The following is a 26,281-nucleotide window of genomic DNA, read 5'->3' on the forward strand; positions in this document are numbered from 1 at the left end:
GGTTTAAAAAAACAAAACTACTTTCCTTTTAAGCTGAAAAAAAAAGCCCTTCCCACTGGAAAGCTTACAGAGAAGGCAGAACAGCCTGATTGAATAGGGGGTGGGAGGGCTGGTCCGGCCTGCACCCCTCCCTTACCTGTGGGAAGCCTGCTGTGCTCCCAACCTCCGTAACAGGAAGATTCGGGGGCCCACAGCCACCAAGTTGTGGTAATGACCACATGGACACTTGTAGGGGACTTTAAACTGCAGAAACATCTTACTCCTGCTTTCCCCCAGGTGGCCCACATCCCTGTGATGGAGTAAGAAAGGCCTCCTTGCCCAGAGGGGCCAGTTCACTCCCCTGAAGGCACACAGTCCACAGCAGGTCTGGACTCAGAGCTCAGCAGAGGAGAAGGGACTTTGCTGGGCGGTCACTCTCAAACCATGCAGCGGCCGCGCTGTCAGAGGTCTTCCTGGGCCTGGGGGATGGGGGCTTGGGGGGCTCTCCCAAGCTGAGGAGCAGACGTTGTTGTGAAGGGGAGGGAAGGCAGGACCCCTTCTCCTGGCTCCTCATGAACGTTTAGGAGGCAGCTCCCTCTGCCCCCAGCTCCCTCTTTTCCCTTTAGAGCCCTCCCTGAAAGGTTAATTACCAAATCATCCCATCAAGGGAAATTGCACTTTGTGCCTTTAAAGACCAAACTGAGCTTCAGCAATGTAGTTATTTATGGTCTCTAATAAGCATTTTCTGGGTGTGATTAACCTTTATGCCAAAGTCACCCTGGGATTTGGGATGGCAGCTTCAATTCCTGCTCTGCGCTGGCCTGGGGGTGGGGGCAAGGGCAGCAGCCGGAGCAGGCAGCTGACACACTGTGCCCCTTCCACCCCACCCTCTATGCCCAGTCCTGCACCCTCCTCTACCCATCCCTTCTCCCATGCCCTGTCCTGACCTGAGCCATCCCCTCCTCCATCTTTCATCCACTTAGAAAAACAGACACGGATTGCCTGCTTACTGTGTCCTAGTCCTCACTCAACAGCTGAAAACAGTTCAGTGACCTGGAGCACCTCAACTGTGAAACCCGTATGAAACGGGAAGCATGAGACCTACCCGTCTGCTTTCTGCAGCGCGGTGCCCCTTGGTACAGGTGAGTGAGCCTAGCGCTCCACCAGCCTCAGATCCTTGGTGCCATTTTTGGAAAATGGTAAACCTTACGAAGTCCTGAAGGCTTGGTTTGTCTAAAATTGTTCTGAGCCCGGCTGGTGTGGCTCAGTGGTTGAGCATCCACCTATGAACTACTAGGAGGTCATGATTCAATTCCTGATCAGGGACACATGCCCAGGTTTCGGGCTCCATCCTCAGTAGGGGGCATGCAGGAGGCAGCTGATGGATGATTCTCTCTCATCATTGATGTTTCTATATCTCTCTCCCTCCCCCTTCCTCTCTGAAGTCAATAAAAATATATTTTAACAATTGTTCTGAAAGGAGAAAAAGTGGCGAGGGCTGCTGTTGGAGGCGGGGGAGGGAAGCAGATGGAGGCATCCGGGAGAGTGGCAGCTCCCAGGTCAAACCACTTTGGGGTCGCCGTCAGAGAGGATGACAGGTACGGTTGGTGAGGCCCGGGCCTCCGATGTGACCCCATTTGCCATATGCCCCGGGGATTTGGGGGTTGTGAGGCCTCCTTGAGAAGTGGCAGATGCTTGGCACCCTCCCCTGGAAATGGTTGTCATTACACACTGCTTGTGCATTTACTTACAGGGTTTCGTGCCCCTACCCTTGTGTGCTTGAGGGCCCTCCATTAAGGAACTCTCAGCTTCAGAAAGAAATAAACAGCATCCTTGAAACTCTGGGGCCTGTTCCTACAATGCGGCAATTGCCTGTTGATGGAGATAGAAAACTGCAGTGAATGTTGAAAAGGAGAGCAATGGATGGTGGGAGAAAATACACAGGAAATACTCCCGATTTTTCATGGAAGTGTGATTCAGGAATCAGCCAGAAGCCTCTTCAAACCCTTCCTTAGAGCTTGACGTGGCACAGACACACGTTCTGTGCAGAGCTGACCTTTCCTGAGCGGAAAGGTTGGTTCGGGAATATTAAGAAGCCCTTTTCTTTGCATAATGCAAAGCCAGCCCTCTCATGGTAGAAAATGACTCTGCGACCCATCATACCCAAGAAGGAGATGTAAGGGTCAGGGTTGTAGGCAGCCAGCCAAGGACAGGCTAGCCCTTTGTCCTGGGGCATTTGGTTTGGCTTCATGATGAATCCGGATTGCTCTTTTCCTCAATGAACCTGAGACATTAAGACGCGAGGCTAAGACGTGTGGCTGGTGTATTTTCCATCTAATTAGAACCCTGGGGCGTGAGTGCTTTGTCTCGAGGCTGTTTCATGCATCTGGGGCTAGTCCAGGGTCCCCCTCTGCTGGTGTCATGAGCACCAGGATCCCGCGCATGTATAAAAGGGAGGGGGGGACTGAGTTGCTCCACTTTGGAGGGTGAGGGAAAGTGCTGCCAAGCGGAGGGGCTGTGGGCTGGCTTTTGAGGCCACCAGGGCTCACCGGGCGAAGGGTGGGCCAGACTGAGGAGGGGCGAAGGCCTGCAAGAGCACAGGTGTGCAGACACCCACAGGATCCATGCACTGATTTATAAGCAATTCCATGGGAATGAAATGCGGTATTTTAAGGGGATCTGAAGACTGAAGCACAAAGCACAACTTCAGGGTCAGAAGGATAATGGTGGAATGTCAGGCAGCATGACTGATAATCTGGAATAGAGTGTTTCCGTTTCTTTAATTTGCCTGTGGCTGAGCTGCCTCTTGGAGCCCCACTTCCATTCTCTGTGTGCGTGTGTGCATGTTGGGAGGGAGGTGGCAGGGAGTCCTAGTCCCCTTCTAGAAGGAGCCCCTGGCCCCCTGAGCTGACTGAGCAGCCGGGCGGGGACAGAGCAGAGCTGGGTCCCTGCTGACTGTTGAGCTGAGCAGTGCAGGTTTGTCCCCGAGGACTCCTCTCTGCTCTGCCAGCAGAAGCCTCTGGCTGGCCTGGTGGCTTCCTCTTCTCTCCAATTCTGCGTTTTCACTTGGAAAATGAGAGTAAAGATATTTCACCATCTCTCTGGCGACTGCGAAGTTTAATTACTGATTAATAAAGTGTTGGAAGTTCCTTGGGGCCTGAGAATTGAATGGGTTCGTTGTAATATCTCCCGAGTCCCAGGAGTGAATTAGCTAACCCAGCACTGTTTGCTGAGCAGCTGGGGTCTGGGCACCAGATGGGGGTGCAGGGCTGGGGGAGGGGTGCTTAGGAGCTTGACTCAGTAAGAGCACAGAGACCCCTATGATGTGAAAAAGGAGTGTGCCTGTGAGTGAATAGTCAACAAGCCCACTAAGGACTCAGGCAGGGCACTGAGGGGACAACATATGTGAATTATCAGGGTCAAGGGGCGGGGGTGGCTTCCTGAAGGAGGTGGTGGCAGGACAGACTCTGACCGGGAGTGGGGAGCACTCGAGTCCACCTTGGAATTTAGGGTAGGAGAGAGGGGAGCACAGCCTGCCTTTGTCGTTGGACAGGTGTGGGAAGGAGCAGCTACCCAGAAGTGGGTGGCACTGGGAGGGGCAGAGGGGGACAGGGCAGGAGAGGACATTTGAGACAGGTGAGCATGGGAAGTTCGCCTCTGGAAAAGGGCAAGTCAGTTTGCCTCTGGACTGGGGGAAGGCCCTGAGGTCCAGAGGGGTGAGTGGGGAGGGGTGCGGGGGAAGGGAGGAGGTACTAGTACAGCCTTGGGGAGGGGGGGAGGGGGATGGTGGAGTCTAGCTTGGGCAGAAGGCATGGGAGCAGGGCAGGACCAGGATTAGGGTGAGGCCAATGAAGCATTCTCCTCAAGTGCAAAATGTAAGGTGCCCCAAATCTCAGTAATCAGATAAATGCTATTTTAATATTATTACTGATCTTTCCTTTTACCTCAGGTGCCCATATAGCCCGCACTGTTACTGATCTTGTCTTAAAAAAAAAAAGGTTTTGAATATTTTGTTCATCATGGATTTTTGCATTAATTTAGAGTTCTTTTAATATTGCATTAAAATATTATTTATCTTGAGACTAAATTTTCTGGTGCCCCCTTAAAATTTGTACCCGAGGCGATGCTTCGCTCTCCTCACCCTGTTCCCGGCCTGTGAGTGAGGGCTGTGCACCCACCCCCCTGCCCCTCCTCTAATCTAGCCATTTGCTCAGTGGGACTCAGACAAGCCCCTCCATCTCCCCACCTCATTTTTCCACTGTGAAGATCACAGGGTCTGCACTGTGCAAGTCTTCAATAAAAGCTGCAGAGAAAGCTGAGGCACAGAGAGGGCAAGTAACCTGTCCATGGCAACACAGAGAAACGGGCTGGACGCCGGGTCTCTTTTGACTTTAAATCCACGGGAAGGGTGGTGACCTCGAGGGAGGGGACACAACAGTTGTGTGGGGTGTTACTGAAGAAGGGGCAGCCCTCCAGCTGTAGGGTCCACACCACTCTCCTCCAGTGGGCTGGAATTCCGGAATCAGAGTGACGCCGAGTTCCTGGGGAATGTGAGGGGTGCCGGTTCTCCCTAGAACTGGGCAGCTGTCTTTCCAGGCGCATTTGTTTCTTCATCTCTCTGGGCCTTAATTTTCTCAACTGTGAAAAGGGACAACCACCCCTGTCCCAGGGAGAATTAAGTGCCATCGCAGATGTAAAAAGGCTTGATAAATGGTGAGGCACAAGTTGTAGGGACTGGTCACTAGCTGGGCAGGGATGAGGCCGGGAAGCAGCTGACTGAACAAGAGGCCAGGAGAGCTCGCAGCTCCAAAGGGAGGGGGGAGGTGCACAATGAGGACCTATGAGCTGTGGGGCTCAGGGTGTTGGGGCACAGTTGGGCCATGCTTGGGATCCATGTGGATGGACGCAGCTTCCTAGGCAGATTGTTTAGTTGGGGCCTTCCTTCTCACTGGGGGTTCTCTAGCTCTCAGGGAGAAAATTTACCTGCCCTGGGGATCTGGGCCCCTGCTCTTACCAGCCTCCTTTCCAGGCCCCTCCAAGAGCAAGGCGGCTCTAGATCAGGCAGGGGGATGGGGCGGGGTAGGTGGGGGAGGGGGTTGTGTATGTGTGTGGGGGGGGAGCGGGGACTTGGGAAGACACATGGATGAGGGGAGAAGAGGGTAGGCAAGAAGCTGCAGGCTGGGCTGCTCATGGCAGTCTAACCATGTCCCTCATCCCCCTGTGCCCACAGGCCCTTCTCCTCCTGGGGCTGAACCCCGTCTCTGCCTTCCTCCAGGACCAGCACTGCGAGAGCCTGTCCCCGGCCAGCAACGTCTCTGGTGAGTACCTTCACTCCGCTCCTGCAAGAGTCCAGCCCCGCCACCTGCCACTGCCACAGCCCATCACCTGCCCCACCAGGATTCTCACACAAAGCCATGCCCTAAGGCAGGAACAGCAGAGATTTCCTCCCTAAGGTCCAAGCAATTCCTCTCTCCAGGGAGGGAGTGCTGTGTTAAGGCGGGTCCTGAAACTGTGGTGGGAAAGAGAGCTGTGACTAGGTAACGGTGTCTGCCACACACACAGCGGGGGCTTGTGGCAGTGTGCTGGGTAGTTATCTGCCCTGCTTTGGGGTGGGCAACAGCACGGGGCTGAGCTGTGGCTCGGGCATCGGCGAGGAGAAAGGCTGTGTTCTGTGTAGAGGGCTAACTCTGTGCCAGACGCTGCCAGAGGTATCTGAGCTATATTAACCCGGGTAGGTGCTGTAATCCTCACTGTATACACAGGGACCTGGAGCACAGAGAAAAACGAGCAAGGGCCAGAGCCAAGATTTGAGACCAGGCAGGCTGGCTTCCAGATACGTTTTCAATTCCAAGCTCGATAATGCCTCAGTGAAAATACTGCATTACTGCAAATATGACAAATACTTGTATAACTTTTTTTTTTTTTTACAAAGGGCTTTTGAATAATGGTCTTATTTCATGTTCACAAGAGTTTAAGACTCATCTGAGGGAACTTAGGCACAGGAGAGTTACATGGGGAATTTAGGTCTTTGGCTTTGCCTTGTCAAGACCATGCCTTTCCTAACTTGGGGTGTGACCCCTGAGCCCTCACCCCGGCTCCTGCGATGCTGCTGCTGGACAGGTGGGAGGTCTCCCTGCACCTGAGAGTCTAAGGGAAGCTCAATCTGTGGTGATTTATTTCCCTCTTTAGGTCTCTCCTCCATTCAGTCCAAAAGGCCTGCTCTGTAGCTGGCTTGAGGGGAAGGCACTTGCCATGAATTGCTCACTACAATGCAGGTGGCAGGGAAATTAGATCAGGAGTGGTATGAATCCAGGAAGGCTTTCTGAAGGAGGAGGCTCAAGGTGAGTCTCTGAGAAACTCTGAGTGTGGACTGGCAGAGAAGACCCAATGCTCTGAGTCAAAGCTAGAGTTGACTGAAGACCAGCAGCTGAGTTTGGTGAATTTTCCATCTGGCTGCAAAGTTGGCTAAGCTGGGTCATGGGGAACGGGGAAGTTCTTGAGCAAGAGTCTGGAGTGCTAGTGGAGGGAGACTGGGAGGGAGGCCACCTGCTCAGAGGCTGGGCTTGAGATGAAAGGCCCTGCCCGTAGCCCCACATACATGAGGGCCAGGTCAGGCTCCATTAATTTGCTTGTTGTGTTCGGGAGAAGTGACATCCCTGAGCCACTGCAGGTATCACCTGTCCTTGGAGGCAACAGGCCGTGATGAATGCCATTCATGCGCCGATGATTTGTTCTCTGTGCCATTACCTCCATCTTGGCCCAGCATGCGGGGCTTCATGGCACACAATCCATCACCCTCTACAATGGCCTCTGATAATGCGCTATTTGTCTTTGGAACCAAGACCTACCCAGACCAATGGGTACTGGTAGACAGATGGTGAGGGTGGGTGGAGGGACGGGGACAGATGGATGGGCGTCTGGCCGGGGCAGCTAGCACTGAACTGGAGCCTTTGGGGGTCTTCTCACATGCCAGGAATGGGGAGAGGGTGGGTCCCCAGAGCCATCATGTGGCAGATCATAGACTTGGCAACTCATAAAATCATGTCATGAATATGACAATGCCAGAAAGTGATGGAATTATTAACTAATGACAAATGCAATCATGTTATTGACAAGAACCCATGTCATCAGTCCCAAGCCCTGTCTTAAGGTCATGAATAATAACAATAATTAATGATAGCTTATATTTATTTTGCATCCACTAAGTGTAGACACCATTCTAAGTGCTCTAATCTCATTCAATCATCAAACAGCATAGCCAGGAAGTATTTTTATCCCCATTTTACAGAAGGCTCAGAGAGCTTTGATCACTTGCCCAAGCACATACAGTTACTAAGCAGCCACTCTAAGATTAGAAGCAAGTGGGCCCGACTCTAGACTTTCCCACCACTACGTTATGTGGCTGCCCAGAGAGCCGTGGTGCCCAGGGCCTAGTGTGGTCCATCATCCTGGGAGGCAAAGTCGCCCCTGCAATTTCCCATGCTCACACTGGGTTTGCACATGGCCCCTAATTGTCCTCCAGACCTACTATGTGCCTGGCACTGTGCTAGGTATTGGGAATGCAAAAATGAAGAGCCCACAGACCTATAGGACAGGAAGCCCACCCATTTGTCCTGATGAATCACACTACAAAGGTATCTTTCTTCTCTGCCCAGACAAAGAGGAGGCAGCTCAACCACAAGGTGGTAGAGGAGCAGGACTTGCTGCCTGCCCTCTGCCACCCTCTCCAGGCTGGTGACACAGGCAGAGCCCCTGCCCGTTCATCCCAGCAGCACCTTCCTCTGAATGGCAAGCGTGCGTGCGTGCGTGCCTGTGTGTGTGTGTGTGTGTGTGTGTGTGTGTGTGTGTGTGTGTGTGTGTGTGTTTCAGAAGCTGCCTCCCTCTCTGAACAGCCTTGGATGAGTCCTGCTCCTGGGCTTAAACCAAACAGGAGGATGGGCTTCCCAGCCTCAGGGCTGCTGCCAAGTGCCCACCTAACTCTGGTTACTCAGAAACCCCTGATGAGAGACCCGACATAACTGGGGCGGGAGCCAGGCTCCAGGCTCCCTCGGACCTGCTGAGCATATGTGCACCCTGAGCCTGGTGGGAAGCGAACTGTGCTACCTACTTGGAAGAAGACACCAGTGCCCTATCATGCACAAGCATTGAATAGCTACCTTCAAAGGGTTCTTATCTGTTCATTAAAGCAGGCCCCCCACGAACCTGACTCAGCAAGGGTTTCCTCAGAGGCAGGTGGGAGCCACCCATGCTACGCCTCTTCCCTCCATTCACAAGCGTTTGGGGGTAGTCTGACCACACTGCTCCCATGAGCAATGAGAGTGTGGAGTCCCATGCGTCTTCTCTGTGCACATGTGGGGAGGGAGGAAGATACAGGACCAGTGTTGCATTGGTCCACTTGACTCTGCCCCGCTCCCCACCCCCAAGTGACAGCCGTGTCAGCACGTTAGGCACACCAAGCACACGCCTGCCTCAGGACCGTTGTCCTTGCTGTTCCCTCTGTCTTCAACACTGTTCCCCAGATATGCACATGCCTCCCTCCCTCGTTTCCTTTAGGTTTCTCCTTAAGTGCGCTTTAGACACAACCAATTAAAATAGAGCTCCTGTCTATCTCCTCATCCTGCTTATTTTTTCTCCATAGTATTTCTCATTGCTTAACAGATCTGTCTGTTTGGGTGCAACCAAGTGCTATGAGGGCCGGCTGACATTAAACACCAACATTCAAAACCCACTTATGCCTCTCGGTGTCTGTGTGACTTTGGCTAGGCCATGTGACTGCTTGGGCCTCCGTTTCCTTATCTGTAAGACAGAGAATTAGCACCCATGTTGGCAGGTGGTGTGAGACCCACACAGTAGGTGCTACAGAATCCACAGTCCAGGGGCAAATAGCGACGGCCCTGCCCATTCTCACCCCCAAACCCTGGACCAGCTGTGGGTGGTGCCAGGGCTCGGGGCATTGGCTGGTGCCTGGTCCTCAAGGCCAAAAGGGCCATCTGCTCGGTGACCGGTCCCTGCCTTGGCTCTGGCCTGGTCCTGGCTGTGGCCGGTGCTCAGTCCTGCCCTGCCCTCTGTTCTTTGTGGTAGGGACTCTGGGGAAATGTCCAAGGCAGGAAAGAGAGGGAGAAGGAAGAGAGGGAGGGGCAATGCGACTGACTGAGAGGGTGTGTTAGGCAAGTCCCAGGTGCTGCCACATGTGACATACAGATGACATCCCATTTAATCTTCCCAGTACCTAGCTCAGGAGGTACTTGAATGAATGAGTAAATGGACAACCTACTGAGGAAGGTCCGATGGTGCCATTAAATCAGATGGTGTATATATAAAGTGCCTGACAAGTGCGCTTCACACAGTCAGTCCTCAATCAATGTTACTCATTCCCCAATGCCTCGTGGACTGTTCCCCTTCCCTTTATTGGCACAAAATGTGGTGTCATAGAAAGAGCACTGGATTTAGGGTCAAAAACACGTGACTGTGTGTCTTGGTTCTTTCACTCACTGACTCATGACCTCAGGCAAGTCCCTTGCTTCCATGGGGCTCAGTTTGCTCATCTGCCAAAAGGGGATAATGCCATTGTAGGGTGGATGAGGATCCAACAAAACATATGAAGGAAAGTTTTACAGAAGCAGAGCATGGTTCATAATATTACCCCTCCATTCCCATGGCCACATGCCTCTAGTTACTCCCTCTTCCGGGCTCAGCACTATCGACCTGACCATGACATTAAAATCTTAACATGCTTTCCTCACTCCGTGAAGCAATTCAGGGATGCTGTGCTGTGGCACAGTGCCAGGACCTGGCCCACCCCAGCCACCTGGCCCACCGTCTCCTCATAGCCATAAAGCCCCAGTCCAGATTTCTTTCTCTTTCAATTAAACCACTTGGCCTCAAGGCCTCTACCCCTTGAGCCCTGATTTGCACGAACACCCTGTGAATAGCTTTGATTAGAAAGGAAAAACCAGCATTTGGTCCAAGTGCTGCTCAGCACTGCCCTGCATCCAGCAGGGACAGGACGCCACTCTAATCCAGTGCTGTTTACTGAGAGACTAGGGCCGAGCTAGGCTGGGGAGGAGATGGCAGGTGGGCCCAGCCAGGGCTTGGCAGCTGCTGATGCCCAGACCTAAAGAGGCTGACCCCACATTGGTTCATGGCTCTCCCTGGCTTGTCTGTGCATGCGTGTGCCACCCCAGGTTATTAACCCCTCCCGTTATGCAAGGCACCCGGGGCACACGGTGCCAGCCCTATGCAAGAGATAGGCATCAAAAGGCAGAGAAAGGCAGGGGGGCCAGGAATGTGCTCAGTCCAGCCCCTGCCCATTGGAGACCAGAAGTATTACTGTGGCTTCAACTCTGTCCCAACACACACACTCCACGTTCTAATTCATCTGCTTACATCCTTTTAAAAGTCACAGGCCCCTTTGAGAATCTAATGAAAGCCAAGGTCCCTTTCCCAAGCAAAATGCACATATAGACCAAGTTTTTCACTTAATCTCAGAGTCTCTTATGAACCCTGAAAGCTTCCATGAACTGCGATTAAGAATTTCTGATCAGCCGAAACCGGTTTGGCTCAGTGGATAGAGCGTCGGCCTGCAGACTGAGGGGTCCCAGGTTCGATTCCGGTCAAGGGCATGTACCTGGGTTGCGGGCACATCCCCAGTGGGAGATGTGCAGGGGGCAGCTGATCGATGTTTCTCTCTCATCGATGTTTCTAACTCTCTCTCTCTCTCCCTTCCTCTCTGTGAAAAATCAATAAAATATTTAAAAAAAAAAAAAGAATTTCTGATCAGATCCAACCACTTCATTTTACTGTAAAGACACTCAGGTCCAGAGAGGGCAAGTGACTTGCCTACAGTCCCACAGCAAATTAGTAACACAGCCCAGTCTGAAGTCAGGGTTCCAGACTCCTGGTTCAGTGTCCTTTCTGCTCCCCTGGATGGTGTCTCCCTGCCTTTTCTCCCCGTGGTCCCTTCTCCGTCCGTCCACTCACAGCACAGCGCAGATGACAGTGCAAGCAGTGTGTGGTCAGTAAATGTGGTCATCAGGCCAGCTGCAAGGCAGGCCAACTTCATTTAGCTGGTTCCTCCCTGCAGGGCTAGAGCAGACATGGTTTGGTTCTGAAGACGTGTAAGGGGTACTGGGTCAGGGGTTGGCTGGTTCCTTTCCACTCTGTGAACTCTGAGAGCTCAGGTCTGCCCCAAGTGACGTGCCGAGAAAAGTGTCCTCAGGTTACAGAGCAAAGGAACCTGAAGCATGTCCAGCCTTCCACTAAATGCCAGTCAGGACCTCGGCTTTTAACATCACCTCCTGCCATCTCTGTTCCTCCTCTGCTCTGGAATCTACTCTGGCTCCCTAGTGCCATCGCATCAGATTCAGATTCCTTCCCTGGTGTCTTCCCCTGCATAGGATGAGCGGTCTCTGCACTAGGGCCAGCGCTCCTGTCCTGTCCCCCGTTGGTGTGTGTGGGCCTTTCGGGAGGTGGGGAGGACACTGGAGTGGGGATCTTGCTCTGCCTCACCAGCTGTCTCTGCCCCCAGGACTGCAGTGCAATGCATCCGTGGACCTCATTGGCACCTGCTGGCCCCAGAGCCCCGCGGGGCAGCTGGTGGTTCGACCCTGCCCTGCCTATTTCTACGGTGTCCGCTACAACACCACAAGTAAGGGGGCCTGTGGAGGACCGACTTGGTGGAGACAGGGGAAATAATAATGACAAAAACGGTAATAACAGTACCTCTCGTGGATACAGCAGCCACCGTTTACCAAGGCCAGCTCTGCTCTGCTGGGCACCATGTGTTCACATTGCGGGTTCTCACAGTACCCCCGGAAGGCACTGTGTATAACTGGATAGTGTTCACTATGCAGCTGAGGCCTCTGAGGCTCAGAGGGGTTAGGAAACCTGCCCAAGGTCACCAGGTGGGAAGAGGTGAAGCTGGACTTGCACCCACGTCTGTGTGACACTTCCTTCTGCAGTTGACAAAGTCAACGTGAGCCTCCAACAACCCCATGAGGGAGGGCGGGAATCCTCAGAACAGGCCCGACTTTGGGATGAGAACCCTGAGCTCAGAGCTGTTATGAGGCCGGGCCAGGTTATGAGCCTGGAGGCAGAGGACTCCGAGTCATGATCTGCAGCCATGTTGGCCTCGCATAGGGGCCCACAGGTGGGGTGGGGTAGGGGAGGACTAACCCAGTGTTCAGATATTTGATCCCTTTGTAAACACCTTGCTCCCCTGAGGCCCTGAGCCTCCACCTCCAGGCTTTGCAGCTCCTTGCTATGTCACCTGTCACCCTCAGAATTAATTTGCTCTCCCCTGTCAATGACTCACAGCCCCTGCCTATCAAGACAGCAACACCTGCAGGCCAGAGTCCCGACCTGTCCAAGGGGAGGGGGGGGTCCCGGGTGGGCCCTTGGGTCTGGTGGGCCTGAGCTCAGAGCCCCAAAAGGGTACAGGGCGGCCACAGACACCAGGTGGTTCACTCTGAGACAGGCTATGTGACCTTTAGCACCCCCCCCCTTAGGGCCCTCTGCCCCCTTTCTGAGGATGGCGAGGGATGGATGACATGGCTTCTAATACTTCATTAGCTCAAAGCTCCCAAGTTCCATCTCCTGCCCCTCTCTCCTTTACCAGCTGGACTAAGGTTAGGGTTGGGGGCTGCAGCCAAGAAAGGATTGGAGGGCCCTGGGGAGGCATTGGGGCCAGACAGGAGGCTGGAACAGCCAGACCAAGCAGCTTCATGTGCCTGGAACCCACAGAAGGAGAAGAAAGACTGGTAGGGGTGTGGGGGGACATCAGGCAAGAGGAAGGGCAGAAGGACCTCAGAGGAAAGCTTGGGGTGCATGGCGGCCAGCCTCCAGTTTAGTAAGTCCCATTTCACAGTTAGCAAATGGAGGCAGAGGCTGTTGTTAGCTGCCAGGGTCACAAAGCTTAGAAGCAGGGCCACACTGAGAGTCAGAGCCCTCCTGCTACTCCACCCACAATGCTGTGTACCTACAGGAAGGAGGCAGCACTGGGGCTGGTGCATTATGGGGGTGTGTTGGAGGGAGGTCCCTCTCCCTCTCAGGTACCAGGTCCTGCCTTTCACCTCCAAAGTGATTTTCATGTCTAGCCCTCCCTGCCCTCAGTCCCAGTGCCACTGTCCCTGTCCAAGATACCCGATCTCTAACCTTTGTTTTGCATCTGACCCCATCACACCCCTGTTTGGAGTCACCTTTTCTATGACTCCCCATTGCCTCCATGGTCAGGTCCGTACCCCTGAGTGGGGCTGGCCAGGCTCTCTCTAGTTGAAGCCCCACCAAATTATAGCCGGCCCTGGCCACTCCCTGTGAGCTTCCTCCACTCTCATCCCCAAGGATGACTTGACACGCCCCAAAGGGAGTGTTTTCAGAGCTTAGTGCCTGGGCATGTGCCACTCAATTCGCCAGCCCTGCCTTAAATGGAAGCCGGGAGTCCTGGGTTCCAGCCCCAGCTCCGTGTGTAACTGGCTAAGGAGCCTCGGCATTCGCACTGGGCCTCAGTTGCTCCACCTGCAGGGTGAGAGGGAGGTTTGGGTGGGGTGCTCTTCGGCCTCCTCTGTTTTCCCTCTGTGATCCCAGGAGAGGAGCTGGGGGCGATGGTCCCTAGTCGTGGGGGTTGGGCCGGCAGATCCCCCTCTCCAGATGCCTAGTGCCGAACAATGAGGAACACGCCCGTGCGATCAACAGTGAATGAGAACCCAGAGTTGCACCTAATCATTAAACCCTAATTAATTTATTTACTGATGAGGTGCTGCTGGGACTTCCTGGCCTTCTCAATGCCCTCCTTCCCGCTGCATCTGATCTTCAAAGACATGGGGAGAATTTCCAAAAATATCCATTTTCCCATGATTCTCCGGGAAGACTGCTCAGCTCAGCAATCAAAGACAAGGAGGTCGCATCCTCCCTGGCAACGACTCCCTGCTTGTCAGGCCTGTTTTCTTTCAGGATCACCTCCTGCCTCCCCACCAAAGCCTGCTCCCTCTGGATGACCCGGCCGGGTAGGGACTCCAGCTCCTGGCCCCACGTGTGGGGTGTGAATGGGGGGCTTAGGCTAAGAGCATGGCTCTTGTTAACCCCACCAGTACCCCCTTTGATAGGGACAAGTGACACGTTCTAAGTCTTATGTAAATACAGCTCCAAGACAATAATAATAACAATCACAGCGCACACCACCTGCCGGTGGAGCTCCAAGCACTCTGCATAGTCAACTACAATGCTCACTCAACCAATCGGCAGAGCTGTTGTTAAGATCATTCTGGTCTTTCAGGTAAGGAAGTTGAGAGGTTGTGTGACTTGCCCAAGGTCACACGGCTAGTGAGGGATGGGGCCAGATTTTGAACCCAGACTGTCTGGGCGGAGAGCCATGCTCTTAACACGGCTTTGTTCTGCCTCGCTTAGGCAAGAACCACTCCCCCAAGCCCCTTTCTTTGCAGACACAGCAGAGAGACTGGATCCCCTGGCTCCTTGCCTCCCCCCAGACCCCCCTGAAAACCCTGTCACTAAGCTCTCAGCCCTCTGGTAGCTTATCCTTCATTGAGCAATTAGGAGAGAATGAGCAGCTTCGTAGCCACCTCTGCCCAAGGCTCAACTCCGCTGAGGCTCGGGTCCACTGGCAGAGAAGCTGAGCAGAGCTTAAAAAACCCATTTAGCCTGTTTCCCCACTGGCCTGCTACAGAGGCGTGAGCGGCCTTTCAGCAGAGGGGCTGGGGAGCAGGGTTAGCGAGGAGGTCTCACAGCCTCGCAGCCCTGGAGGCCAGACCCTGCCTCCCTCTCTCGGTGATGCAGTAGCATCTTCCCCCACCGCCCACACCATCATCTCCCTCTGGTCCTGATGCTGCCAGCAGAGAGGCAGCTCACAGGCTGGACGGCCCCTTGGGGGTCCGCTAGTCCAGCCCTCCCTGGTGCACATGAGCAGAGGGGCCCCAGAGGCCAGCGGGCCCCAGTTCCTCACGCAGCACAGCAGCACTGAACCAGCCCTGGGCCCCTACCTCTGTCTCCCACACACTACTCTGCCCCTGCCAGGCCCCAGGCTCAGGGACTGGGACTTAGGCAGTTCTCCCAGCCGTCCTCCTGCCCCATGACACAAGGGTCAGTGGGAACTGTGGAAAGGCCTGCAGCAGGACAGAGGCTCCAGCGGAAATGGCTCAGGACTCAATTCCCTTCCAGCCAGTTCTGCCTGGAGTGAGGAATTAAGTCAAGAAAATATCTTTAGAGCCACTGATGCTGGACGGGGTAGAGGGTGGGACAGGACTACCTTTACCAGCAAAGGAGGAAGACTTGAAATTGGGATCTTTCTTGTCCCTTCCCTACTGGGTTTCAGAGTCCTGGTGACACGCCCAGGGGGGCCCTTTGTGCAGCTCTTGTCATCCCAGAGCCTGAATCCAGGCCTCAGACCATGGAGCTCTGCCCCATCCCTAGACGGTGACAGGTCCTGGGCTGTAGTCCAGCTGATGGCTGCACAGACCTCTCCCCTCCTTGGGCCACTCTTCTGTCTTTTCTCCCCACTGCCATGTGCCAGTCTGTGAGCCAGCTGTAGAGGTCCTAATAATGAGACACTTGTTACGTGAGACCCACCCCGTGAGGTCCCCAGCACACCCCTGCTACCTGTCATTTCCTGTCCCAAGAGACCTCTACCAGGGATGTTCCCAACATGAGGAAATGCCCCCATGGGGGCCTTCCCCGGCACCTGCCCCGCGAGCCTCACCCCCGTGGAGCACGTGAGGACCCCCAACAAGAACCTCACTGCAATAGTCACCATAGGACACCCTGTCATTTCATTGTGCCACGTGAGCTGCCACCACATACCCTTCCGCCATATCATGCCTGGGGAGTGAGATTGACTCATCAGACCTCACCATTCGTTTCTGCTGTCACGTGAGACCCCAAAATGGGAAAGTCCTCAGAAGGGCACCCACCACATAATCTGCCACCACATAAGGGCTTGCAAGGTAAGAGCCCAGTGAGCTGGTCAAGACTGCCCAAGGGCCAGTCTCGCGGGCATGATCGTGCCAGCACATGTGGGCAGAGCCGTGCCCCCATGGTCAGGCACTGAAGTCCACACTGGGCCCCTATTGGAACGAGGGGGCAGAAAGAGGCAGGAAGCTGGGGTAGTAGGGAAGCCCCTCTCCCCAGCTTCACCAGCAGTCAGGCCCTGTGCTGGCCCAGGTGGATGGATAGATGGACAGGGGGAGGGGCAGACAGATCCCTAGTTGCTCTTTGGGAGAGGAACCGCGGGTCACTCTGCCTCTCTCTCCTTTGTCCAGACAACGGTTACAGAGAGTGCCTGGCCAACGGCAGCTGGGCCGCCCGCGTGAACTACTCAGAGTGCCAGGAGATCCTCAGCGAGGAGGTGAGGCTGCCATGCGGCTACCAAGGACCCCAGCCGAGGTCGTGCCTGCTACTTGGCTGGGAGCCAGTCAGGGTGGGGGAGCCAGAGGCTGATGGCAAGGCCCTGGGAACTCAAGCTCATATATCCAGGAGGGAAGCTGTGCCACGTGGGCAGTAGGCACTGGGCAGGCTGATGCGAGGAGTCCTCATTCCTTCCTTCCTTCCTTCCTTCCACCTGCTCACTGGGACAGGTTTTCATCCATTTTCCACCTCTCCCGCCTGAGCGACATATCCAGGTGCAGCCAGGGGCTATATCATTATCGGGGATGGGAGTGGGGGCAGTGCAGCTTGAAAAAGCCCTTTTATTTATTTAATCCTCACCCGAAGATATTTTCCCATTGATTTTTAGAGAGTGGAAGAGAGAGGGAACGACAGAGAGAAATATCGATGGGAGGAAACACATTGATTGGTTGCCTCCTGCACAAGCCGCGACCAGGGCCCGAGCCCTGGAGAAGCCTGCAACCGAGGTACATGCCCTTGACCAGAATCAAACCTGGGACCCTTCGGTCTGCAGGCTGACACTCTATCCACGAGCCAAGCCAGCTAGCGTTTGAAAAAGCCCTTTGGAGAGCCTTTTAAATAGGCAAATGTTTTTGAGAAGATGTTGCTTACACATAATATAGAATTCAAAGGTACAGACGGGCATACAGAGAAGGTCTCCCTCTCAACCCAGTCACTGGGATCTCTTCCAGAGACAACCATTTTGCCAGTGTCTTTTTTTAAATATATATATATATTTAATTCTTTATTAGTTAAGGTATTACAAATGTGTATTTTTATTGATTTCAGAGAGGAAGGGAGAGGGGGAAAGAGAATCATTGATCGGCTGGGGATGGAGCCTGAAACCCAGGCATGTGCCCTGACCAGGAATCAAACCTGAGACCCTTCAGTCTGCAGACCAATGCTCTATCCACTGACCCAAACCGGCTAGGGCCATTTTGCCAGTTTCTTAAATGTTCTCCCAGAGACATTCCCTGCATATTCGAGTAATTAGGTGCCTATATTCTTTTCTGTTTTCACCCGAACGTTGCATATTATACACCCTGTTCAACACCTTGCTTTTTACTTGTAAGCATCCACCTTGGTGGTTGTTCCACACCAGTACATAAAGAGCAGCTTCATTCTTTTTTACATTTGCATAATATCACCTCCTGCAGATGGACTGTAATTTATTTACCCATTTTTTATTCTCAGTCTCTGGTTGCTACCAACAGTGCTGCAATGCATAAACTTTCAAGGTTGAGATTTGGCAGATGCATGGGTGTATCTATCTTCCTGGTGTTGCTGCCCTGCCCCCCTGACCCTGCCCCTACATCTCCACCCACCCTTCAGTGGGTGCTGAAGAAAGGGGTCATGGAGCTGGAAGCCTGCGGCAGAAGGGAGGATGCGCCAGCTGTCTGAGGAATGTCAGGCTTCTGGGGTGCAGAAGAGAGGGGCTGGACCAGGCAGTCCTGAGAATTCCTGTGCCTGAAGGATCTAAATTGGACGGGACCCTGGAGACCCTCCATCCCATCTTGCCTGGGAATAAGAATCACCGGAGCACTTGTTCAAATACAAGCCAGCCCCCAGCCTTGCCAGGGCCCTCCCCACTCCCAGGACGCCCCATTTCCTCTCAGAGCTACTGCAGTTAACCGAGCGCCCCGTTTGGTTTCTCAGCTCTGGGCCCTGGAGAAGCCCTAATTAGGCGCCAGTGCCCAGAGGGATTGATTGTAGGTCATGGACTGGCAGACCAGCCGTCTGTGAAATGGGAGTTGTGAGGGTGCCCAGAGGCCAGGCTGGGGAGGAGACCGGCCACAGCCCTCACCACCAGAAAAGCCCCAGTGTGCCACCCCGCGCCACCTTCCTCAGTCTCAGGTCTCCAAGCTGGACAGGGACAGGGTGCTGGTCAGGCCCCCAGGGATGGGCTGTGTCCACATGTTTCTCGGGCATCCCAGCGGCTCCTGTAGGTAGCGGTGGCTTTCTCTCGGGAGGTCAGACTGTCTCTCGGGTGTCGTTAAGGTCTCTTGGAGTGTCACATCCTGGGTGTCTCTCTGGGTGTCACGGACCACCTTTCAGGGTGTTGCTGACCATCTCTGCCCATCTCTTGAGGTAACACTGCCATCTGCCCAACACCCTCTCGGGCTCTCTGCACGGTGACCCCCCCACCCCCACCCCCAGATGGCTTGCTCCTCCTCAGATGGCATCAGGCTGATGTGGCAGCTGAGAGAGGGCTGGAACCCCGCCTGGGCCTTTAACCCAAGGAGCCACGCAGGGCAGCCCTTGAATGGTTTGGTCCAATCCTCCCCTTTCATCCTCATGAGTCCCCATCCTCCCTACAGAAGCCCAGGGCAGGGAAAGCGCCTCTGTTCTCCGTCCCTGCCTGTCCCCCAAGAAGTGCAGGGTCAGGGGACAGGGGAAGCAGGGTCTTTAAGACCAAGCAGCACTGGAATGTGACTGCCGGCTGGGTGGCTTGGGCCGATGATGCAGCCTCTTCAACTGGAAAAACAGGGACAGAAGGACAGTCTCAGAGGGCAGTTATGAGAAAGAAAAGCAGTGACATCTGTAGAGTTCCTGGCTCCGTGTCCAGCATACAGTAGGTACTTAATAAATGTACCTACTCACCCCAAACCACCCCAAACCACCCTGGCACGGCCTGCTGGGGGGCTGGGGGAGGGGGGAGCTCACAGCAGGTGGTGGTGGAGGGGCTCCCTGCACACTGTGCTCATCACTCACCCGGGCTTCACCGTGCAGATTTGTGGAGAATTTAATAAAAGTAATTAAGCGCCAGGCTGGACGTGTGCATAGAGTCTCCAGATTTGGCATCTGCTGCCAGGTGCTCAGAGGCCCTCCCCATGTGCACGGCCCCCTTCCCCTCGCTCTGTCTCTCTGGCCTGCCTCCATTTACACCTCGCTGCGTCTCAGCCCCTCCGAGCCTGAGTTGCTAATGTGACTTCCTGCCAGGTTCCTGAAAGCTTCTGCCAGGGAAACCAGCCCCTAGAGCAGAGCCTCTGAGCACTTGGGCCTGGGACCTCAGAGGCCCTGCAGTGAAGCTGCCGGGCGGGCCGGGGAGAGGGGGAGGGAGGGTGTGGCTCAGATGGCTGCTAGATGTCCCACGGCAGAGGCACGTCCCTTGGGTGAGTGAGTGTGGGTCTCAGTTTTCTCATTGAAAGATGGATGGGGCTGGACTTGATCCCTCAGGACCATCGATGTATGGAATGAATGAAGTTGTAATGTTGGGGACTTTGTTCTAGTCCTGGGACAGGATCCCCTTCACTTCGGGCAGGGGTGGGACCTAGACAGGGAATTATAGAACCTGAGAGGGGTTCTGTGGTTTCTACCGATTCTGCGGGTGCTAATCCACAGCCACTCTCCCCGTCGCTGACGGAGGCAGGCTTCAGCTACAGCAGGAGGGAGTGAGGGGTGATGGAGGAGGTGGTGGCTCCACCCAGCAGTGGGGGGAGGAAGGAAGTCCTGGAGAGTTGGTGTCTGCACCCCCCGGGGCCAGAGAGTTTGACCTGAATGGAAATGTGTGAGCACCCCTGTGAGCCATGCACACGCGTCTGTGCATGCAGAATGGGGTCCCTGTGTGATGTGGAGAGTCAGTTAACAGACATTCATCCAACAGCACGGAGCAGTGGACAGAGAGTGGGATTCAGGGACAGACAGACAGGGAGACACAGTCCCAAATTACACAGTGCTGCTCCAGGGCAACGTGAGGCACATGGGGCTCAGGGAGGGGGTAACTACTGTTAGCACTGCCCACTCTGTCCCGGCCACCGTTGGGTCTTTGCTCACATGGCCAGTGGGCGCAGGGGTGGGGCTGTGCGGGAGCCTCACCTCTGCCCTCTCTCTGGCCTCAGAAGAAGAACAAGGTGCACTACCATGTCGCTATCATCATCAACTACCTGGGCCACTGCGTCTCCCTGGTGGCCCTCCTGGTGGCCTTTGTCCTCTTTCTGCGGCTCAGGTGAGCAGTCCCTGGCACTGTCCCTGGGCCTTGAGCAGGGGGAGAAGTCAGGTGCAGGGGCTGCTGGGCAGGGGAGTCCCGCCCCTCGCCTCCGTGGGAGGGGGTAACAGCTGTAGAGTCCCAGGTCTCTGGAAACCTCGGACAGGGCCACTTCTGCCCTCTTGCCTAGTAACTGCCAGGGGCAGGCAGGGGGCGGGGAGACGGCCAAAGCATCAGGCTGAAAGCAGCAGGGAGACGTCCCACTGGAGGCCTGTGTGTTTTCTGACCCTCGAACCTGGAACCACAGGGAGGGGAGGAGTGCCCACGGGAGAAGGGCAGCCCCTGGTCCTGGAGCACTGGCTGTGGCAGATTCTGCCCCAGAGCTGAGGTCTGGGCGGGTCACAGGTAGGAAGGGCCATGCATGACTTAGCCGTCAGCCCCACTCTGAGGCTCAGTTTCCCCACCCATATATCTGGGCTGGAGTGGTGCTTGCGGCCTGTCCCTCCTCCTCTCTCCCCTCCCCTTGCTCCCAACACCCACCTCCCCGGCTGCCCCTAGGAGCATCCGCTGCCTCAGAAACATCATCCACTGGAACCTCATCTCGGCCTTCATCCTGCGCAACGCCACGTGGTTCGTGGTCCAGCTCACCATGAGCCCCGAAGTCCACCAGAGCAACATGGTATGTCCTGGAGGGGCAGGCCCGGGCTCAGAGGACGGGTCCGGGTGGCGCTGTCCTGGAGGGGGAGGGGCAGGGCCAGAGCCAGGCCTTGGGGCCCACAGAACAGAAGTGGCCCATCCTGACCAGGGGAGGCCCCAGGCCCAGGGTGGGATGCGGGTGCTGCCCCCACCTGGCCCCCCCCCAACCCCCCCCAACCCACCCCGCTCACTGTCATATCTGGTGGGGGCGGGGTGGCAGGGCTGGTGCAGGTTGGTGACAGCTGCCTACAACTACTTCCACGTGACCAACTTCTTCTGGATGTTTGGGGAGGGCTGCTACCTGCACACGGCCATCGTGCTCACGTACTCCACCGACCGGCTGCGCAAGTGGATGTTCATCCTCATTGGCTGGGGTCAGCGCCCCCCGCCCCAATCCTAGGCTCCCCTCTCCTCACCCAGACCCAGGCCAGCTGGCTGCAGGGCCAGGATAGGGTGACAGAATGTGCACCACAGCCCTCTGCCCCTAGCTGGGGGGAGGGGAGGGAGCATTTAAAGGAGGTATGTTGGAAGAGTGGGTCCCAGCTCTACCCTGGGGACCCCTGCCTGCCTCCAGGCCCTGGGATGCACTGAGGTTCTCCAGGCCCCGCTGAGTGGCTCTGTGGCTGCGCTCTCTTCCCCAGGTGTGCCTTTCCCCATCATCGTGGCCTGGGCCATTGGGAAGCTGTACTACGACAATGAGAAGTAAGTCAGCTCCTTCCTTCATTGCCTCAGGGGCCCTCCGCCCCAGGTCCTAGCTCTCAGCCCAGCTCTGCCTGACACTCCTCCAGGGCCTTCAGCAGTCACCTTCCCTGTCAGGGCCACAGTTTCTTCATCTATAAAGAGAGGGAGCTTGGGGCTGGGCTCAATCCGAGGCTCCCTGGGGTGCTCTGCCTGAGGGTGGGGCGGGGCTGGACAGGCAGATCCAGGCAATTTGCTCTGTCTTGGGCTCTCCCAGGCAGAACCACAGGAGGGTTACCGGCTGCCTGTGGAGCCAGACTGTTCAGGGCCTGAATCGTGGCTCCATCACTAAGTAACTGTACAACCTGGGTGCTATACTTACTACGGCGTGCCTCAGCTTCCTTGTCTATAAAATGGGCATCTTAATAATAGTGCCTCCCTCACAGGGTGTGGCGGGGATGCCATGAGTTAATATATAGTAAGCCTTTAGGATTGTACTTGGCACATAGTATATGCCGTGCAAATGTTTTCTATTGATTTTAAGACTTACTAGCAACTGATCCAGACCATCTCAGAGACAGCCTCCATCAGTGACAATTCTCCCCACCATCGTAGAGTAGGGAGCCACCATAGCCTCACTGGGATGGACAAGGAGCCTAGAAAATTATGCTCATTACTTACCAGGGCGATCCTTCCTGACTCTGGGAGGCGGGTAACTGACACACCACTGTGGGCCAGAGTCCCTGAGCAGGAGCATCGTAACCCCTGGGCGGTGGTCTGTGCCTGCAGGTGTGCAGGAGTGGGTGTGAGCACAGGGGAGAAGAGGAAGGACTTTTCCCCAAAGCTGCCCAGTAAGCATCCTAGAGGGAAAGGATGCCTGAGCTGGAGAAGTTGGTCTGAGTGACTCTGGAGCCCCACCTTGTGGCAAAATGCTGCCACTGCAGCAGGAGGAATCCAGACTCCAGGCCAAGGGCTGGAGTTGACTCCAGACAGCTCACATACGGTCTGCACCATGTGTTTTGAATTTGTTGTCAATCTTTAAAAAGTCAAGATTTTCCACCTAAAGATCTCAGTTCTGGTTTATGGAAGCATCGTGAGATCTAGGCACTGCGGGGCTGCATGCCCACAGGACCCTCCTCTGGGCACGGAGGTGGGATTTTCTGTGCGCCCTGTCCCCCTCACTCCCCTGACCTTCCTAGAGCTTGCTGGAGGGAGCTCAGGAAAACGCAAAGCAAGTCTGCCTCCTGGGACGGTGGGAGCTATGGAAGCTCTGCCTCGAGGCTGGTCGCACTGCAGACTGGGAGACTGCTAGCTGTTGGGGGCCGCTACGTGACAGGGGCAGGGCAAGGCACCACCAGGGGTTTGTGCCAGAGACACAGTGGGGACTGAAGAGGGCAGTGGTGTGTTGGGCCCAAGCCTGCTCCACTCAGACATCTTTTCCATGATCTCCCTGCCACATGGCCTGCTTCCAGCTTTACATCCAATAATGGAGGATGCCGGCCATGCTGCAGATGGGATAACTGAGCACTGTGGTGGGATCAAGTGGCTTGACCTTTGGCCAGGGTTGGAATTTCGGCACCCAGAGCCTGGTTTCCAGCCCTCTTCCTGCCCTGGCCTAGCAATGCCCCTCCCCTATGCCACTGAACTGGACCCGGATGGCCCCTCCTCTCACCTCCTATCTGTGGCCTTCTAGGTGCTGGTTTGGCAAAAGGCCTGGGGTTTACACCGACTACATCTACCAGGGCCCCATGATCTTGGTCCTGCTGGTAAGAACCTGGGTGGGGGGCAGTCGGGAGGAGCCATCAGAGCCGACTGTGGACCCCAAGGATCCCTCTGCCTAGAATGTTCGAGCGCTAGTGAAGGTGGCGGGAGAGCAGCAGGGGGGACCAGGACCAGGCCTGAGATGGCTAAGTCCCTAACATCTTGCACACACACATGCCTACACCATCCCACTGTGTGCTCGCTTGCAGATCAATTTTATCTTCCTTTTCAACATCGTCCGCATCCTCATGACCAAACTTCGGGCGTCCACCACGTCGGAGACCATTCAGTACAGGTAAGTGGTCCTGTGTCCCCCACCCCTGGGGGCTCCAGAGATCCCAGTCCTTACCCAGGGTCCTCCCACAGGCCTGACAGTCCCTCCTGAAACCCCAGCCCCCCATCTCAGACACTGGGGACTGACTCCCACCCCAGCCCCCTCTGGGGTGGGCTGTGACTCTGGCTTCCCCGCCCTCCACCAGGAAGGCTGTGAAGGCCACTCTGGTACTGCTCCCCCTCCTGGGCATCACCTACATGCTGTTCTTTGTCAACCCCGGGGAGGACGAGGTCTCCCGGGTCGTCTTCATCTACTTCAACTCCTTCCTGGAGTCCTTCCAGGTACCAACGCCTTCCCCTCTGGTCCTGCCCCCCACCCTCCACCCCACACCTCCAGGGGTGGGCATTCTCCCAGACGGGCCTGGAGGGGCAGGGCACGGGGGAGGGAACGGGCTGCCCGGAAACTGAGTGGGGCCACTGAGCCCAGTCCGTTGACCCGCCTTCTCCTCCACCCCAGGGTTTCTTCGTGTCTGTGTTCTACTGTTTCCTCAACAGCGAGGTAAGGACCCCGGGCTGGGGTTCAGAATGGCAGGAGCCCTGTTGGGAGGAGAGATGGTCTGCAGCCTCCCTCTGCCCCCCACATGCTGGGCCTCCTCCCTGCCCCCAGGTTCCTTTAGGGATACCCTGGAGGGTCCGGGCCACCTGCCCACGCTGCTCCTGCTGTGGCAAGCCTACTCCTTTGCTCGCTTAGGCAGTTGACACTGGGAGCGGGGAAGAGCTGGGGCCTCAGCCTTATCAATGGGTCTGTGAAATGGGTTGTTGAAAGCCAGGAAGCTGAGCCCTAGGGCAGGGGATGCATGTGGATTGAGGGTAGGGGTCCTTCATGGCAAAGACACTGTGTGGGTTAGAAAAAGGCATTCCTTCCTCGGGACACCTGAGAAAACAGACCAATGTTCCTGTGGCCCCCTGTGCACCTCACACCTGTGCACTGCTCACCTGCATAGCTGTTTGCCTGACTGCTGCTTGTGGCAGCCCTTAGGGAGGGAGGGCCCTCCTGTGACTGGGCTCAAACGTTATGGTCTGCTCTATGCCCACAGGTCCGCTCTGCCATCCGGAAGAGGTGGCACCGATGGCAGGACAAGCACTCGATCCGCGCCCGGGTGGCCCGCGCCATGTCCATCCCCACCTCCCCAACCCGTGTCAGCTTTCACAGCATCAAGCAGTCCACAGGGGTCTGAGCTGGAAGGCCGTGTCTGGAGGGGACCAGCTCCTTCCCCAGCCCATACTGGCCCTGAGACCTGGGAGGCCCCTCCCTGACCCCCAGCTGAGCAGGAGTTCTGGCCTCTGAGAGCAGCCACAGTCTGGGCCATGGGGCAATTGGAAAATAAGCTATAGGACTCGGCTGGGCCCAGAGCCTCTGGCTCCCCCTGGCCCCCAGTCCTCCCTGGCGAGTGGAGTGAGAATGGGGAGCCAGGCCATCCAAAGCAGCACAGGGGTCTCTCCAAGAGGTGTCCTCCCAGAGCACAAGGTGGCCAATGCACTGTGGGGGTATTCGCTGCTCCAGGGGCACCATGGGAAACTCTTGGAACAGCATCCCAACCACGGAGATAATGCCTCCAGGCCTTAGCAATGCCTTCCAACAACGCTGGGAACCAAGGCTTGCTGTCAGAGCCCTGGAGACGTTAGAAATCGGTGGCATCATCAGACATCAGGCTACGTGACCAGAAATCCTCCCACGCCACCAGAACGTCATCTGGCCCTGTGGCGCTGCCACCAGAAATGCCCTGCCTTGCTGCACCTTTGGACTTTCACTGCCCTGCCGGCCACACAAGCTCCCTCTCCCTAACCTCCTGCCCCAGGTGTCTCCACCTTTGTGAGAAGGTGGGGGCTGGGGTGTGCCCCAGCCAAAGCCGGTCTCCCTGTGAAGGGGCAGAGAATGCAGAGGACCATCCAGCCTGCTGACTGAAGTGACATGGCCTCTGGGCAGCCCCTCTGCTGGTCACAGAGAGCTTGTTGCCCCTGGATGTCCTCTGGGGCAGCACTGTTAGCTACGCAAAGATAGGAGAAAGGGCAGGACCCTCAGGCCGCAGCGCCTGGAGCAGCACAAGTGGCCCTTGGGTCAGCTGATCACATCCACCCCAGGCATAGACTGGCCCAGCCCTCACCGGACAGCCAGGGCTTTGGGGGTGCAGGGCTGGGAGATGGGGGTGGCTGATGTAAGTAATAATATTTATCTTTTCAACCAGCATCTGTGAAGTTCTGCACTGTGCCGGAGCTGGGTGGAAAGGGTCTGCAGAGAAATGGAGGCCACTTTGAGGGTTCAGGGCCTCTGTGTGTCTGGGAAACACACACACCCATCAAGGATGGGGTGCTAGGTGAGCCCTGAGGGCTGGTTGAGGACTAGGTGGGTCCTGCTGGCCCAGGTGATAAGGCCAGCTTTTGTAAGGGGGTGCGTGGTAGGGAGAGACAGGCTGTGGGTGAACGACGCAGGTAAAGGACATGGTGGGCAGGGGCACAGCCTGAGCAAAGGCAGGGCGATGGAGTGCCCCAGCCCCAGGGGACAAGCTCAGGTGGAAACAG

The 26,281-nt window shown here is 55.8% G+C and overlaps 1 protein-coding gene across 2 annotated transcripts in view; it reads left to right on the top strand.

The window, feature by feature from the left end:
* CRHR1 (corticotropin releasing hormone receptor 1) overlaps positions 1-25,947 on the top strand; it is a 38,160-nt gene extending 12,213 nt beyond the window's left edge. Inside the window, exons 2-14 of one of the 2 annotated variants that reach the window (XM_059669838.1) lie at positions 1,014-1,121; positions 5,210-5,297; positions 11,507-11,626; positions 16,245-16,330; positions 20,208-20,314; positions 20,852-20,972; positions 21,210-21,363; positions 21,631-21,691; positions 23,361-23,433; positions 23,638-23,723; positions 23,908-24,043; positions 24,219-24,260; positions 24,799-25,947. In XM_059669838.1, coding sequence (XP_059525821.1) covers positions 1,074-1,121; positions 5,210-5,297; positions 11,507-11,626; positions 16,245-16,330; positions 20,208-20,314; positions 20,852-20,972; positions 21,210-21,363; positions 21,631-21,691; positions 23,361-23,433; positions 23,638-23,723; positions 23,908-24,043; positions 24,219-24,260; positions 24,799-24,939 — 1,263 coding nt within the window. In that variant the 5' untranslated portion in view covers positions 1,014-1,073 and the 3' untranslated portion in view covers positions 24,940-25,947. The remainder of the gene's footprint in view (positions 1-1,013; positions 1,122-5,209; positions 5,298-11,506; positions 11,627-16,244; positions 16,331-20,207; positions 20,315-20,851; positions 20,973-21,209; positions 21,364-21,630; positions 21,692-23,360; positions 23,434-23,637; positions 23,724-23,907; positions 24,044-24,218; positions 24,261-24,798) is intronic. The other variant, XM_059669839.1, reaches the window with a different exon arrangement.
* Positions 25,948-26,281: the final 334 nt, after the last annotated feature.

The sequence above is a fragment of the Myotis daubentonii genome, chromosome 16, assembly GCF_963259705.1.
Source record: "Myotis daubentonii chromosome 16, mMyoDau2.1, whole genome shotgun sequence".
NCBI classification, from domain to species: Eukaryota; Metazoa; Chordata; class Mammalia; order Chiroptera; family Vespertilionidae; genus Myotis; species Myotis daubentonii.